Source organism: Aquila chrysaetos, chromosome 26 (assembly GCF_900496995.4).
Source record: "Aquila chrysaetos chrysaetos chromosome 26, bAquChr1.4, whole genome shotgun sequence".
NCBI lineage: Eukaryota > Metazoa > Chordata > Aves > Accipitriformes > Accipitridae > Aquila > Aquila chrysaetos.
In genome coordinates, this window is record NC_044029.1 from 15,042,661 (window position 1) to 15,060,890 (window position 18,230).

The following is an 18,230-nucleotide window of genomic DNA, read 5'->3' on the forward strand; positions in this document are numbered from 1 at the left end:
TCCTCCCGCTCCCCATCAGCAGAGCACTATTTGTATTTGCGTTGCCAGCGACCCTTCGGTCTGACAACTCCCATTTACACAGATATCCCAGCTTCTACGGCCAGCCTCTTCCAAAATCCATATTTGAGATTTGCAGAGCACAGTGCTGCATCTGGTTTCTTTCGGCCAGCCTTTCCGCACACCCAGGATAAAGCAGCTGCTTCATGTGTCAGAACAATGATCCACACGTGTGCTGTGGTGCAAACATAAATGCCCTAAATACTCCACAGCCCTCACCTCCCGGATATTCTGTTTTGCTCGGCTGTCAGATGGATGCATGACTCTGCCCATAACTTTTGCATTTCCGCAGACAACCAGTGCTTCATCTGGTGCATCTGTGTTAATTCCTACTCGACCATGATAGACTATTGTCTCTGGAACATGTCCTCGCTGCCACAGTACATCACTGTCATTCTCAAACTGCCCTGGGTTAGATGCCTGGAAGAAAAAATTACGTTTAAAGGTATAGCATAGCATAGATGTACTATTGCTTATTCCATTAGAAATCCAGGGAAAATGGAAGGCTTAATCTTTAAATTGTATTCAAAAGCTTTTCTAACACACCAACAGAAGAAAAAAAAAAAGAAAAAAAAAAAAGAGTGGAGTCACTTCCAAGTGTTTCTGCTTACACAGCATTGGCCTCATTGCTTTTTCACTTGAATTCTACTTTATTATCACCTTAAGCTAAATTGTCAATGTCCAAAGCTTTCCAAATTCTAACTTCAATGTTATGCCACACAACCATTCTTTATTTACCAGCAAATTTTAGCTGAGGCTGGAAATTGGAAAAGACCAAACAAGGTAGAGATTAAACACATGTGGTTCACCAAATCCTCTGTAATATTTTAAATTAACTCAGATCAGAAATTTCATGTCAAGGAAACAGGATCTTTCAAAGAACACCAATAAAACAAGGGAGTGTGTATAGTTAGAAAAGGCATTTGATTTCAATAATAAATTTTGTTAATTTTTTTTTTTTAAACTTTGAATTCAGGCTTTAAAATTTGAGTCTGAATGAAAAGTATGATGACAATAAAAAGTTCGCATGCATTTAAAGAAGCCAGGCTTTCACAGGGCCTTGCCATCTACAAGGCATGGTGCTCTGCACTTACCACTGTTTGTCACAATTAGAGCATGATCTGATATGCCTGATAACAAAACTACCAGCCGAGCAGTGGTTAGGTTATGTTTGAGCATATAAAGGGCCAGAACATGAGCTGCTTTCTCTCACAGTACATTTGGAAAGCTTTGCCACTTTAAGGTAACCAGTGGCTGGCTCACTGTACACCCTGCCACTGAAGCCCTCTCAGACATCTGGAAAATGACTTTTTTTTTTTTTTCTTTTCAGCTTTCCTGTTGATGTTTTCACCACTTCAAATCACAGCCTCTTGATCCTTCTGCTTTTCTGCCTTCTTTTTTCTTTGTCTGGAAGAGTGGCCAGGTTTGCAAAATCTCATTCCTTGGATTCCTATTAAAAAACTGTCTCAGACACATTGAAGGAGCTCTCCACGTTGAAATTTCAAAAGAATCTAACTTTAAAAATGGTAGAAAAATGTAAATCTCTAAATCATACATAAAAATACATATCTTATAAGGTAACAATGATCCCAAGGATGAGTCAAATGTGAAAATTCAACAGCTTTCCCAAATTAGTAAAGACATGATATTTGTAACACTGCTAGACGCAGAAAGAGAAATTCAGATGAAAGCAGTATTGTGGAAATTAACAGACAAAAAAAGGAAAAGAACTAAATACGCAGGAACGATACAAACATAATGCTTCAGTGTCCTGAAATAAAAGAACCCACAGCAACAGCCAGGATGATAAAACTTCTCAGCAGGGCAGAAAACTACTGAACTCCAAACATTGCTTTCAAAGCCCTTTCGCAGCTCCACCCAGCACGGAGCTCTCGGCCACGCTGCCCTCCAAAAACCTAACCGTAACCGCGGGCAGAGGGCTTATGGCACGAGAGGACACAAAGTTATGGCCCGGATGAAAAAGGAGCCAGGGCTGAAACCATCTGAAAGTCCTCATCTTCCTTGGGAAACCCCTGTGCAACACCACACATACTGGGGACTTGCACTTTTGCTCTCTCCAAACCCAAATGCTAAGCCAGGCTGTAATCATAAGCCTAGGCAGATGACGTGCTGCCGAAAAGGACCCAAGCAATCGCCTACTGTCGTGGTTTAACCCCAGCTGGCAACTAAGGACCACGCAGATGCTCGCTTGCTCCCCCACACCTGGTGGGATGGGGGAGAGAATTCGGGGAAAAAAAAAAAAAAAAAAGTAAAACTTGTGGGTTGAGATAAAGACAGTTTAACAGGACAGAAAAGGAAGGAAAAAAAAAGAAAAATAGTAATAATAATAATAAAAAAAAATATACAAAACAAGTGATGCACAATGCAATTGCTCACCACTCGCCGACCGATGCCCAGTTAGTTCCCGAGCAGCGATCCCCCCCCCAGACCCACTCCCCCTCAGTTTATATACTGGGCATGACGTCACATGGTATGGAATACCCCTGTGGCCAGTTTGGGTCAGCTGTCCTGGCTGTATCCCCTCCCAACTCCTTGTGCCCCTCCAGCCGTCTTGCTGGCTGGGCATGAGAAGCTGAAAAACCCTTGACTTGGTATAAACACTACTGAGCAACAACTAAAACATCAGTGTTATCAACATTCTTCTCATACTGAACCCAAAACATAACACTGTGCCAGCTACTAGAAAGAAAATTAACTTCGTTTTGGCCGGAAGCCTACTCCTCACCATAAGCCAAGGACTAGAAAGACCCCAGGCAAACAAGAAGCAATTCCTCGATTGTCCCACGCGAGAAAGTTCGCTCGACCGCGTCTCCCGGAGGCCCTCCCCATCCTCGGCAGCCCCACCGCACGGCACCTAGCCATTCCCTATCTCCCTAAGCCCTAACCATAACCCTCACCCTAGAAATAACCATAACCCGAGACTATGCCCAGCTCAAACGTTACCCAACGGCTATCGGTCACACGAAGAAGGGGCCAGGACCGAAGGAAAACTCTCGGCAGCCCCCCTGCAACCCCGCTGACGCTGGGGCTCTGCGCCTTCCCTCTCTCCTAACCCTCGCCCCCCGAGCTCCTCTTCCGATAGAGCTCTCTTCCGAGTCTAACTCTCACTGCAGGGTAAAGCTGAGGACTAAAAGGAAAAATTTATGTCGATCAGGGGGCTGAAAAGTAATGGTCGTGAGGAAGAGACACCAATTCTTCCTTTTTCTCTTTTGAAACCTATATTACATCCACCAAATTAAGAGCTGGGACACTCTGGAAACACACTGGAAAGGGGCAGCTATGGGTCTTAAATCCTCCTAGAGCTGCTTGGCCTTCTTTCCTTGAATTTTTTTTGCCTTCTCATCCTCCTTTGAAAATGAAGCATCTAGCCAATGAAAGCATTTACCAAATTCCTGGCAAGTGCAGGAAATTGTTTCACCTCAAAGAAAAAACAATCTGGAAAAATCAGCGTATTTTGTATTGGAATTCACAACAAGCTTTCTTTTTAAATTCTGCTATAGCTCTGCTTTTAATGTTTTAAAATCCTGATAATTAAAAGATAACAACATACTCATACAATATGCAACTGTAATTTTTTTCGCAATCTTTTTGAGTCAATGGTAATTTGTGTGCCCAAGAATCACCCTCCCCACAGTCTCCTGTGAATATCAAAACAGTAAATACTTTTAACATGAAAGCAATATAAATTTCGACCTACCCTCACAATGATCTTTTCAGAGATATTTGCAGACAGCAAGTAGAATTGGTCCTGAGAGACAGCATACAGTCCGACTACCAGCATGAAGTATCTGATTTGAAATCGATTTAATCAAGACAATAATTGAATTAATGTCTTCTCACAGAAAAAAATAAAATGTTTTAAGTACAGCTGCTATTAATGATACATCAAAAGATAGCCAGAACATTATTTTAGATGTATTTATGTTACAATATGAAAGAAAAAGTACTTCCTTCATTCTCAAGCAACATGCTCTTTCAATCCCCACAATCACTGAAAATGAATAAAGATTACAGTAATTTTGAGAAATTTAAGTAAGAAAGACTCAAAGATGAAGAGCATTCCTTCCTCAGAAGGAAATTATCATGATTTGGGTTTTTGGCTTCCTGATTTCATCAGCCATCATTCTGGCTATGATTTCCTGAAGTTATCTCTACCCATGAGGATGAGGTCTTTTCTTTTATTCTCGTATCATTCTGTGACTCTAGAAGAGAGGCCTTTAAGGAGATACCAACTAACACAGAATTTGAAATAAAATCACAGATTTGGCAACACTGAGATTTTTCACAAACATCAGCTCCATTCTAAAGTAGACTTTCTCTTTTCTACTTCATACATGCAGGCCAACTAGCTACAGCAATACCTCTGGTCAGGATTAGGTTTCCCCTTTTTTCTCATATTATTTGCTGTTGTTTCACTGAAATGCAACCTTCCCAGTGTTACTTTAGTTATCTGGTCCCCTGGCAGATCAACTCTAAAATAGAAAAGGAAACAAGATCAGGGAAATAAGCATTTGGAGATCTACCCAGCTCAAGCCAGATTTCCTCAAACTCATTAAAGCAGTTCTGAGAAAAACTGACAAATGAAAAAAACCAGAGGGACCCCAGCAAAAACACAGTAACCCTGGTTTATAAAAATGCGTTAAAAAGACAGTGACTACGTCAAGGAGATAAACAGGATAAAGCACCAGCAGTGAGAAACTGTTCTTAGTAATAGGAGTCTTGTGTTTCTTGGTCTGTTTGTACAGTCTTGAACATAATAAAACCGCATGTGTCCTATGGGATGGGTATTTGTTGCTTGCCAAGGTTGACATTGCTTATTATTGGATCTGAATTTCCACATTAAAATAAATAAATGTTCCTGCTTGTCCTTTTTATCACCTGCACCTGATTTGTATGTCTAAAAGTATAAGATATACAGCTGTGTCTCAAATACATAGTGGCATTGCTCCTGTAAGTGATAAACACCACGAATAAAGGGTTTGCATGGAAAAAAATCCAGTCCACCAAACGGTCACCCATGAAACAATTTACACACACCCAGAATCTATTTGTTGGTATCCAAAAGGAAGAAAAATGACATGATAGAGATAATTTAGTGAAAATGAGCTCTTCTCCCAAGCTCAAAGTTCATTTTTGCAATTATATATTGCATGCAGCCTTTATCCCAGCACTGTCCTCTCGAAGTTGATGCTGTCTTATCTTTTTCTGTTTTAAGGCTTATTTAATTATTTATAGAGAATAGAACAGCTCCAACAGAAGACGCTCATGCCAGAAGAACAAACATTGATTCTGCCAGTGACTTAAGACGCAGAAGAATGGCAGAGAGCTGTGGGGAGAAGCCGCACAGATGTTTCCAGCAGAGGCACTCCCCTGAAAAGCACTGCAAATACATCTCATGCCGGTGTAGAACAGGAACATTACTGCCATTTTTTACGATGGGAAATGCATCTGCCATACAGCTCTGAACACCACACAGCAGTGCTGCTAGCTGAATATAAGTATTTTGGACAGGCATTCTTCACACACTTGTAAAGCTGCTGAAAATTTTCCTTAATGAAGGGAGACCAGGCACTTATTACTATGGTGATTCTATGTGCGCACCCAGAATGGAATTTGGATACAGATCAGAAAACTGGCTTAGAACTACTGTAAGTTTCCAAGAAACTACTACTTCACATTTCAAACCAATCACATATTGAAATCAAATGGAATCATTTTCTCAAAATTCTTACTTAACAGGATGGAAAGTTTTTTTGCTTCGATCCGACTGAGACTGTTCAATAGCAATTGTTTGATTTGGAGCTTCCACCTATGAAGAAAAAAAAAAATTCAAAACTGACAGGAATATTAAATTTTCAAACACATAAAAACTGAAAGAGAAGTTAACAGGCAAATTGTCTGAAAGAGTGAAATGTCTCTCATTTCTCATGGAACTACACAGAAAGTAACACAGGAATTGACTTCAGATCAATTGACACCTGACAGCTAGTCTGAAGCCCCAAATCATTCTGAGGACATAATTTGAAAGAGAAAAAAAGAAAAAAAAGGAAAAAAAAAAAAAAAAAAAGAAAAGTCATGCATTAATTTGCAAAAGAAAAATTGCTTTCTGAATCTAGACTGTTCTTGGCTCATTTTATCCCAAAGCATAAATGCAGATATTTAATGTGAGAACTGAACCTGTGCAAGGTAGTTCCGTAAGTTATTTTAATCTAAACTTCTGTACCTTTCTGGAATGGTACCAAGCAGCACTTTGCTTCAGATGGGAACAGATGACAGTAATATTCACTAATTTCTTCTGCATTAGAATGCATTAAGCAAATCTGGTAGTAGCTGCCTTGTAAAACAGCTACATGGATTTTTTTAAATGACTGAATTTTGGTAGTAAGTAAAAAAATGTGGTAAAATCTTTCAGAAAGATTAAAATTTCTTACTACTTCTGTATATGCAAGCTTGTGGACCCATATTGGCTGGGAAGAATTTGGTTCTTAAAATGAAAATGGAAACCCTGGCAAGAAGAAATGGGGAAATTTTGTTGGTTTTCTACATGTGAACTGTTCAGGAAAACCAGATTTGATTTTTTTCTTTGCTTTGTGAATTGGTTTTTTTTGAGAACTCTTTTTGACCAATGGGTAGACTGGCCACCTACACACCAGCTGACGCCCCTGCACTGCCCACAGAGGGAACAAAATTTCAGTCAAAGAGAGGGAATTCAGTGAAACGACAGCAAACAGGCATACATGTCATCTTTCGGCATGTATCAGCCCAAGCATCCACAAAACATCACTTTTTTGCAAAAGAGTTCCACACAGAAGTCACTAGTAACTTAAAAGTGTTCTCTTTTGTCTGGGTCAAAAATGACTAAGAAAAGAGTTCATTTCAATTATTTACCTTATTCTATGGATAATCACATACTAACCTATTAAAAGTAATAATCACAAAGAGGAGAAATGCTTGCCTTTATTCCAAAAGCTTTCAAGTAAAACTTTTCTATTGGTTTCCCCCCCAGCTGAGTTTTGACATATTTTGGATGTCCAGTGATTCTAATATGGACTGTGATTTGGAAGTGATTCTTCTTCTGGCACACAAAGGCATCATCTGTTGTTGAAAAATTAAATCCTTTATCTGTGACAATGTGATATCCTACAGCAGGTCTACAAAAACAAGAAGAAAGAATAGCAACTTTGAGGCATATTTGAGTGACATCTTGAGTTCCTATTTTTTTACATGGTCTGAAAATCCATCTGATTTTTAATGACAAAATGAGAGCTGAAATACATCTTTACAATCACCGGTTCTACCAGTATTTTCTTCTCAGCCTCTCAGAGGTGTAAAAATGAAAATGCATATAAAATGCACTCTAATTCTAGTCTGACACTTGAAATGTTTGGAAACCAGAGGTGGAGAAGCTTACATAATCCTCACTTACAAATCTGGTACAAAGGGACTCTGTGCACCTAAAAGCACAATAAAACCTTTTAGTGTGTTCAAGCGTTCATTATAACGTTGCTATAAAAAAACAGAGCTGAATGAGTGCTGCAGACAACAACGTGCTAATGAGCCAGCAAGACTCCCTGGTTTGCTCCTGAATTCCCACACCAAGTGCTTCTGCAGAAGCTGCTGGGATTCAAACACGGCTTTCCTCAAGCTAGAAGAAAAGCTATCAACACCGACCCTCTGGCCAGATGACTACAAAACTCTCCTTTATAATGTTGTCCATCCTACCCCAACTAAGGAAACCCTATTCTGTCTATTCAGAGGGCTAATTTGTCACCCAAAGAGTATTCTGTCCTTATGATTCATAGCAAACAAGGAAAGGTATCAAAAGATCTTTCGAAAAGAGCCAGTGAACTCACCATCCCAACAATGTTTCCAGTCCTTTGATTTAAGTGCTACATAATTCTGAAATAACAGGTTCTCTTATATGGGTGTTGGCTTTTCTTGCTAATGAAAGTTTGATAATGATGATCTCGTCTGATGCTACCGAGAACCTCTCATTAACACAATTACTGAAGATGGCTTTTCAGAACTCATCCATTTGTTTGCACATTATTAGTTGGAAAAAATCAAAATGTACAGACTTCACAGGAAATGTACAGACTTTATTATCTTTTTATCAATTATGAACAAAAGGCCCCTTTCAGACAATCACTGATTATCTAGGACAGAGAATAAAGAGAAAACTACTTTGTAACTACTCCAAAACTACTAAGTCATATGTTAATTAATATTAAAAATTATAATGAAGTATCTACCATCTCCTCAAACCATCATTATTAAAGAAGCAAAACTTCTTCAGTTTCTTCCTACAAAGGTAATTCTTTTTATGTGTGTACTTCATAGTAGGGAGAAGAGTAATTTTTCAGATTCAAGTGTGAAGCAAGTTCATTAGCTGATATTCTTAAAGCAATTTCAAAGTTCTTGCTTACACGCAGGCAAGCAGATTGAGAAATACAAATTTCCATTTCTCCAAGTTGAATTGTTTGGAACAATGACTCCCAAAGAGGAATTTCATGTTTAACATTTTCCGAGTATGCCATTTACAGTAATTAAGAGCAAATACATATTTTGATCTGATCTCACAAAGAATGGTCAGCCTCACCAAGCAGTACAGTAAAACTCGGAAGAACTTTCAGGTAGCAAGGGATATCCCTGTCACACAAGCATCCCTCCTAGAAACACACTTCCAATTCTTCTTTCTATTCAGAATTTGAGTCTTCAGACAACATCTTTGGAACAGAGTCCCACCAATCACAATAGTAATGGGGCAAGCAGCTAAGAAAGTGCCAAGCAGACACAATGCAGGGCATAATTAATGGTAGAGTAACCTTTTCTAATTAGCCTACCTCAGTTAACAGCATTTTGTTGTGAAAATGAAATAATCAAAAGGTTAAAATACTGGATGAATAAAACGGAAAATAATCATTAACCTGAGAAATGCCCCTAAAGCGGGCACAGCAATTTCGAGGTACAGGACCAATCCACCTACACTGAGCAGTGACAAGTACATGACTCTTGAGGCTAACAGAATACAGGATCACTGCTCAGAAAATCCGTGCTGTAATTACAGTGCACCTTGAAGAAAAGGCGCTGCCATTGACCTCACTTAAAATTAACACTGACTTCCTCTGCAAATAACATCTCAATCCCCTTCCACGGTAACGGCAGCGGCACGTGTATCTGGATGCTTTAATGCTCAGCATCACATCGTCTTTGTTGACACAAGCCACCAAGAAATGTGAGCCTGGAACTTCAACTTTAAGCGTATGGGAACCACCAAGTAGTTGGGTAGCGGTGGGAAAGCAATCTCCCACCAGCAGCTCTCACGTAGTCGTTGGCTGAAAGCGCGGCAGGAGTTGGAAGCCGCTTCCATCTAGAGTGACAGTTCGCATGACGAACGCAGGAGGAGGTTTCTCGTCCCACGCAGCTCCCGGGGAGCAGAAAGGTGCGGACACCGAGCTGTCTGCTCTCCCGTCACGTCCGTACCTTGGGAGAAGGGCTGCGTGGGACACGGCACGGTCCGTGCTGACCCATCACGCTGGGCATCAACAGGGAACCTCAGTGTCCAGCAACGACACTGATACGCTCCAAACTCCCACGAGCGCTTTTAGTGGGTTTGGGCTCGAGGAAAATTAAAATTTACTATGCTATTGAAGTCCTGTGGAGACAGGGACAAAATGTTTGCAGCAGTCCTGGGGAATAAACCGGCCACTGTAGAAGGGCTTTTGTTAAAAGGGATCTTTCACTGAATACTAGAATGGAGAAAATCAGGGATGTAAAGTGAACTTGGAATGACCTTTGCCAGTGGCAAAAAAATTATTTAGAGTTCTGATTCATACAGGAGAACTCCAAACCTTTGACTAAACAGTTGCACGTCATATATATACGTCTATAGTTATTAAGACTTCGGTTATATGAGCCCAGAAGTAATACAGGTATCTTCTATTTCCGTTTTTCTTTAATGTTTTACGCCATTAGAGGGAAAGGTGCCATATGCTCAGTAATTACTTGCCCCAACGTGCTTGACAAAAGAAACAAAAATGAACAGGTATTTTAAGTTAAACTCATTTTCCTTTTGCCCCTAAATCCCTGAAGGGAAATCAGAAAACCTGGCATGAATTTCAACCAGTGTTTAAAGTTCTGCTTCTGATACATCCGCAGATTCATATTCCATCATGCCTGCTATACCTCCTTCTCCAGTCTTATTTTCAGTAAGAACAAGGGGTGCCAAATGTATCATTTATTCCTATAGAACTACAGTACCAGAAAAAAAAAAAAAAAAAAAAAGGACCCAGGAAACCACTTTTCCCAAGTGCAAACATCAGTACTTACAGTTTTTCATAATTAGAGTTAAATAAGCTGTTCCACTGAGAAATTTGATACGGTTGCCATGTTAGAGCTTGACAGCATTTTTCCAAAGCTACATTCTGTCCATCACTGTCATATTCTTGCACTTCAGCTGCAAAGTCCTTAACAGTTGCTGTAGAGAGATAGTGACAATTCAGTTATTACCTTTGTGACTAGCCAAAAATCCTGCATAAACATTTTTATAAATATATCTACATACATACATATAAAGCACAAACACATTGCATATATATTTAAATCCGATTGTCCTTTGCAGTTATTCCAAAAGATGGTGTTATATTCCCTTGCCCTAGAAAATAAATTTTTCAGCTTTCCTTATTTGCAAATTATTACACAAGTAGCACTTCCTATTTTTATTCTCTCCAAAAGGATGGATAGTTTCCTTTGAGGGCAGGCAGGGGAAAGGAAAGCTGAGCCAACCATTTTACTGTAAATCTGTAACACTCCAAGAAACAATTAAGCAAAATATCTACATAAGTTTCCCAGTCTCTCTACTACAGGTTTAAACTGAATATACTCTAACTCACTGCAACAGGTACTTTGTTCCAGAGCAGGAGGCACAGTTTTCCAATAGCAAACGCATTCATCGCTACATCTGGTTGACTGGTTAATGCTTTCTGAGATATTATACATTTTATGAAGACAGAGGAGAATGTGATAAGAGACAGATAAATGGAGTACAGTAAGGACAGGAGAAAATATGTCGTTGAGCATATCAGCTAAGATCCATCCACAGCCAGTGGCAGCACAGTAAGACAGAGCCTACAGAATCATTTCAGGCCCCAGCTTCATTTGCAGTTCCCCACTTGTGACATACAGCAGAGCGAAAATATAAGAAAAAACCCACAGTAAAGAAATTCACACCTCATTTCTAAACGATCCCCACACCATTTTAACCAAGGGCTGTGTTCTTTTTCCAATAGCACGTGTGTCAGTGCAATTTTATTAACAGCAACCCCCAAGGAAAACATATTTCAAAGCTGTGTCTTTACGTATTAAAAACAGCAATAGCAATTTTAGACGCATCCTCTCTTTCCAGCAGTGGCAGACTTAGAGGACTAGTCACAATCAAGCAACACTGATCAAATAGAAGATACCAAAGGAAAAGTAACCTACTAAATCCAGTTGCTACTCATTAAAAGTGTTCTAAAAGATTCATTTAATGCTGAAAAATAACTTATTCTGAAGAAACAACAAGCAACTCTCAGATTTTTCTGCTAACAGACAAGGGTGAAACTCCTCAGATAAACTGTTCATTACAAACTGTTCATTCATGGAGAGCCTCACACTTCACAGAAGCTGATCCATTTCTGTACAAGCCTGATAAGCTTTTTTGATTCAATTGGTATAAGCTTAGCATTTTTATCTTGATAAAACAATGAACCAAATTAATTTGGGGAAGGGGTGGGGAAGAACACACAGCTTTTACCAAGCTTGCGCATGGACACACTTCGTAGAAAAAATACGGAGTTGAGATGATAAAGGGAAACTGCAATCTGTTTGCTCATCCACCCCATTAATTCCCTGTTAAGCTGACCCAAGAAGGTTTCTTTGCCCAGTCAATCTAGTGCCAAGCAAAGTCAGCAGAGTATGGTATCATCTGTGTACTGCAGGCTCACACACGGAGAAGGGCAGAATATTTTGTCCAGAGAGTCCTCAGGAAACACGAGCTTCTAACACTTCTCTCTTCGCCAAATACAAATACATTCCAGTTTTCAAAAACACTGAAAAGGTAAATTCCTCCAAACCTGGTAGCGGAGCCCAGACTGTTAATACTGCTGCATTTTCAGAGCCAGCAGGAGCTGTGCTCTTAAAATTTACTTGACTATGGCACGAAACATTAAATTTCATTTTCACACAGTTGCTTACCTTGCCTGGAGTCCTGAGACTGGAATGGAGAATCAGGGGCATCACCCAGTAATTGTGAGAGCTTCCTTTTTTTGCCTGATGCTGCAGAAATACTTTTTTAAAAACACACGCTGCATTACTTATAAATAAGTTTAAATACAGGTGTTACAGAATCATAACAAGAGAACACCCAGGTATCTCATTCTACCTGCACTGTCACCCAAACTCTGATCTGCCAGGGGGAGGTGATTGTTGTTGGCTTTTTAAAACTGAATTATGCAATTTTTCCTTCCAAAACATCGATCAGTTTATTTTTTTATTTCATATGAATAGAGAAGTTGATCTCTTCTTAAAAACGTACATGGTGCATAAGGGGCAGGGTTTTATTGTTTCCTGACATTTGCATTAAAATCACAGCTTTATCTTGAATAAGTGTGCTGCACCAAGCGTGAACTCACTTTCCTTCTTATATAGAAAACACCAGTAGCAGTTAAACCAATGTGTTAATGAAGAGATCTCAAGGGGCAACTGTTGGGTAACATTTTCCCCCTTTCCCAGAAAGTGAGATTTCAAAAAATGCTCCTTTGTGCAAAGGGAAAAAAACTTCATTCCAAAGTTTTGATATTATAAAATGTAAACTAGAATATCCTGACAGATGGTCACTCCTTCTGGACGGGGGAAAAAAACCCAAGCCAAACTCCAGGTCTCAGTCAGGTTCAGTCGGCACTCAAACTAAGGTGCAGGCAGGAGTAGCAGAAAAGCCTGCTCATCACATTAACTGTTACTCTTTTCCTGTGTTTGTTCAAAAGTTCCACATTTGGTCAAGAAGTATTTTGTATCTTAAGTTCCAATAACAAAGCATTCACTCAAAAAACAGTATGACTTTGACTAAGGGGCACCTTCTACTGGAAAACAAACAAAGAACGCAAATAGCTCCACTGAGAAACCCAGGCCCAGCGTCCTTCACCCACGTCCAACACGCCATTGAGCTCTGTAGAGAAGAGGAGACGGGGACGGAGCATCTGCAAGCCCAGGACTCACACTGACAAATTCACGTTTCTCTCCCGAAATCCAGAGTTCCCCCTCTGGCATGCATCAGTCAATTCAGTCTTACCAGGTATCATGGTTGGATACTTGCACTACCCAGTGTATTTTAAATAATTAAGCATCCACAACACGCTGGTGGGTGAATATGGCAGGTGGTGTATGAACACCATTTCAGTTCCTTACATAGATATGACAATTTTTTTTTTTCTCTCGTGCCACCTGTCAGAACACTTACAAGATCATTATGGACAAATCCCTGCAAGAGGTTTTGCAAAACGCCTGAATGCTTTTATAATCCAGTTATGGAGCAGTTATGTTGGTCTCTCTTTAGCCTTGTAACATTTTCAAAATTGAAATCCATTCCTACTTCCCATCTGAACTTCAGTCAAGAAGTTTAAAGAACCCTCAACCACAAGCGTCTCAAAAATGTCTAAACACTGCCATCCTGTGGAAAACCCTACAGCCACGCGGATTCGACACAGGTCCTAAACCCTGTCTTCTAACAGCTCAACTTTTTTTTCGTAGCTGTCTTGCCCTTTGCGTAAACGCTTCATCATTTACCCAGAAATCTGAGATGCATTTGGCTGAAAGGATGAATAATTAAACCCCAAACAGCTGGAGGCTGCAGAATTATTCCAAGGAGTCACAGCACTTTCTGTCTTCAGGCAGCAGCCCGGGGGGATGGTGCAGGGATGCCCACCGGCACCGGGGTCGGGATAAGTCTCCATGAACCTGCAGGGAAGCTTGCTGGGTACCCCAGCAGATGGGCAGGGGAGCGGAGGCTGCAGTCCACCGGGCCACGTAGCGTCACACCACAGGGCTGCAAGAAGTAACCAGGCAAGAAAGTAAGGACGAGGAAAAGGAGCTGGAGACCTTCCTACGGGCCTGGGAAAGGCCGAATTCACGCGACTTACTCTGGAGCTGTGGCGGAGAACACGGTTCCGATCCAGAGTCCGGTGGGGAGTCTGGCAACTGGCTTTGCCTAGGGATGAAAAAGAAATTTTCATTTCTACTGGGAGGAAGCATGGAGGACCACCACAAGGCAACGTTGAAAGCAGCCGGAGGGGCACCATCAGGCTACCGACACGGGTCTTCAGGAAACATCGCCCACCACGGTTGCTGCCCCTTCTCACAGGAGCAACGTCACTTAGGCTTCACCAGCCCATCTCCTACAGCTCTCCGCCTCCCCCCCGTGCAGGGAGGCCCCATCCCTACCAGCTCGTGCCCAAACGTCCCCCCACAACCCGCTGACTCCAGTCCTCCTTCCTTCCCACGAGCCGTTCGTTCTTCCATCGCCCCCGGGCACCCCAGCGACCCTGAGCGCACGGAGCCCGCGAGGGCTCTAAACCCCTTCCCTCGAGGCTGCGGGTCAAAGACCTGTAGCGTCTTCCTCCACCGGCCGATTTCTCAAGACCTGAGCGTGTCCAAGGCGCTCGCGGTCTCCCGCAGATGCTAGCAGGTCCCGTGTTAGCGCCTCGCCCACCGCGAGAGGCAGCCCCAGTGCGGGGGAACCGGGCGCTGCCGCACAGCTGGGAAGCGCGTTTGCCCCGTTTGAAACAAGAGCTTTTACAAGCTCACCAAAAAGATCCAGAAGCTTAACGTGGGGTTTCCACGGGTGGCGAGCTACCTTCCCTCTTTTCTGTCCTACACAATCTTACAGTTCCGTTTGGAATAACACAGTGGAGGACCAAGAATTAGTATCTTCTATATCTAAATCACAACAGAATTGAAAATAAAGAGTACCAACAGGTGCATCCCAACAGCCTCCTCCAAGAAAAGCTTCAAAAAGAAAACAACCACTCATTCCTCACAGAAGACAAGCCGTTCAGTCGTGTTTTAACCCAAACACCATTGCTGACTGATTATTTATAGCACCTGAGCGCTCCGTTTAAACTGAGCCTTGAAAAGGCAGGGGGGGAAGAAGGATGTTTCCCTAAGCATTTCATTGTTTATGTTCTCTTTTTCTCAATACGCGAGTCAGTGATCAAAAGTCTGTGTTAATTGGTAACAAATTAAAGTACAAATTTCTTGGGTCTAGGCTCTCTTGCCCACGACAAGGGGTGCTCACGAAGCGCAGACCCACGCAGTACGGCCGTCCAGCACCTTCCACGTCACCCGCCATCAACACGCCTGCCCAGTAACACCGCGCCGCGCCAGATTCAGGCAGAGCTGGGCTGCTTTCCTCTCTGCGGAGATACATAAGCAAGAGGCTCATCCAGTTCACATCCTACGGATTGGAAAGCCACCTCCAGAGCAGCTCGGGGCTGTCGGCAATCAGCAGGGCACAGGAGGAACACCCTCGGCACCCTGGGGCGAGGGGAGGTCCCAGCACGGCACAGCACCTTCAAACCCCCCCACGGGAGCATCACAGGTGTCCTGGTTTTGGCTGGGATAGAGTTAATTTTCTTTCTAGTAGCTCGTATAGTGCTATGTTTTGGGTTTAGGATGAGAAGAATGTCGATAACACACTGATGTTTTCAGTTGTTGCTCAGTAGTGTTTATACCAAGTCAAGGGTTTTTCAGCTTCTCATGCCCAGCCAGCAAGGAGGCTGGAGGGGCACAAGGAGTTGGGAGGGGACACAGCCAGGACAGCTGACCCCAACTGGCCAACGGGGTATTCCATACCATGTGACATCATGCCCAGTATATAAACTGGGGGAGTTGGGCTGGGGGGAGATCGCTGCTCAGGAACTAACTGGGCATCGGTCGGCGAGTGGTGAGCAATTGCATTGTGTATCACTTGTTTTGTATATTCCAATCCTTTTTATTATTATTATTATTGTCATTTTATTATTATTGTTATTATTATTATTATTAGTTTCTTCCTTTCTGTTCTATTAAACTGTTCTTACCTCAACCCACGAGTTTTACTTTTTTTTTTTTCCCAATTCTCTCCCCCATCCCACTGGTGATGGGGGCTGTGTGGAGGTTAGTTGCTGGCTGGGGTTAAACCACGACACAGGGAGCAGGTGCAGAGGCACAGGGACTACAAGATGGAAAGGCAGTTACACTCTCGCAGCCGTGACAAGAGCCAGGGACTAGAGGCAGGACAGAGGAATCCTGGCTGGGAACCAAGATAGTCCATGTGCTCCACAGCCACCTCCTTGGCAAACCCCACAGCCAAGCAGGAAAGATTTATGCTTTAACACCCCTGCTTGGAGAGGTCATGGTGGAAAGCCAAATAACTGAAGCGTGCTCTGTGATTTTTAAGTGTTCACTCTTTTTTGTTACTGAAACTGGTAAATCTTGGAAAACACGACCTCTTATGATTCCTTTCTAAAGAACTTCAGGCACGCTGCTCTGTACAAGAACATGCCAGCCCATATTTTACCGTGCAGCTTTCTCCCAATCTTCAGGCAGGAATTGAATTTCCTTGTGTGCAGGTGACTAAGAGCTTTGCTTGTCTCCAACAGCTCAGCCCATTCACATGCCTGAGGTTTGAAAGAAGGTTCTTGATTATTTACTCTTTGGTACCTATGCTTCATTATATTGTACTATATCTCCCTGTGATACTGTGCTTTGCTTTTACAGTGCTTCTATCAGAGAGCGTGTAAAGGATTACTCAGAGTGAGACCTGGAACTAACCCATAGTTTAAGCTAGGCCAAGTCCTTCATGAGTAGGTCACAGCAACGAGCAGATGTTCCCACACTACGTAGCAAAACCGCTTCATTCCTTCTGCATTGAAAACAGGAGCATCCCAAGTCAAGGGCAGACCGCTATGGAGAGGCTGTGCCTGTCTCCTGTCAGCTGAGGGCACAGGTCTGTCACATCTCCTATTTTATTTCAGGTTTTTCAGTCCTTCGTGACGGCGCTTTCAAAGCAGCTTAAGGGAGAGAAAATCCTATGCCATCTTGCTGCCATTTAAAGGACCTACAGAGGGTTCCCCTGTTACATTAGGAATAGAGGGAGGTTCAAGAAATGGACTCAACCCTTTCAGGTATTCCTGTGAATTGTAGCCTCAAACACTGCTCTGAAGCACTACCTGAACATGGTTTTACTCCAGAACATGGTTTAGTGGGCATGGATGATGGTTGGGCTCGATGATCTTGAAGGTCTTTTCCAACCTAAACAATTCTGTGATTCTATGACACGTCAGGCTAAAAATGCTAGAGCAGAGGAAGGATGACAGACATTTAGTGGGGCACACCTCCTCGACCAAGGCCCAGTGTTCTGGCAGAAGTTGAATACTACAGAATTGCTTAAATGGACACCCTCATACTCCGAAAACACGTGTTCCCACATACACAGCAAATATTTTCAAGCATCAGTGGAAAATTTCCATCACCGGATTTTCATTCTACTGTTTCTCCTTCAGGTTTTGTATTTCTGAGTTTGGATGCCATGAGAGAGAAGCGTTTCATTTTTGGTCACGACCTATTACTTTTGACATGTTCTTGTGTATTTCATAATGGTATTGCTATTGGTTTTCTAATATGCCATATCCACAACCCTGCATTTTGGCTTAGCTTCAACTACGTGATTACTCTCAAAAAATAAATTTAAAAATTCCACATCAGAATAATCTTTGATTTCCTTCAAAACAAATTTTCTGATGCTTTTAAATATCGTGTCTACTGCTCTAAACATTGTTTTCAACTTTGAATAGAGAGTAGGTAAACATTTGAATATTTTTTTTTTCTGTGGGATACTTAATCCATAGCTACTGAATTCTAAATATGCCTTGTAAAATTTAAAAAGATACATCCATAAAAGTCTAAAACTTCCCTTCTACACATTTGGTTCATGTTCCTAGTTTCAAATGCTGTCTTGGGTACTCAATTTCTGCTTTAAGTGAGAGTATTTCAGTAAAATACAGAGACAAACACTTTATAGGACAAATAAAGTATTCATGAAGTACAGAGGTAGTAGGGATATGTCTCCAAGTCAGAAC

General features: G+C 41.8%; 1 protein-coding gene across 1 annotated transcript in view; it reads right to left on the reverse strand.

Moving 5' to 3' along the window:
- Positions 1-18,230, reverse strand: part of MYRFL (myelin regulatory factor like) — a 54,329-nt gene that overhangs the window by 34,000 nt on the left and 2,099 nt on the right. Inside the window, exons 2-11 of the mRNA XM_030003184.1 lie at positions 14,253-14,320; positions 13,900-14,158; positions 12,313-12,404; positions 10,971-11,060; positions 10,408-10,555; positions 7,034-7,229; positions 5,811-5,887; positions 4,440-4,550; positions 3,776-3,866; positions 277-477 (exon numbers count right to left, since the gene is read on the reverse strand). Of these exons, the coding sequence (XP_029859044.1) occupies positions 277-477; positions 3,776-3,866; positions 4,440-4,550; positions 5,811-5,887; positions 7,034-7,229; positions 10,408-10,555; positions 10,971-11,060; positions 12,313-12,404; positions 13,900-14,158; positions 14,253-14,320 (1,333 nt within the window). The remainder of the gene's footprint in view (positions 1-276; positions 478-3,775; positions 3,867-4,439; positions 4,551-5,810; positions 5,888-7,033; positions 7,230-10,407; positions 10,556-10,970; positions 11,061-12,312; positions 12,405-13,899; positions 14,159-14,252; positions 14,321-18,230) is intronic.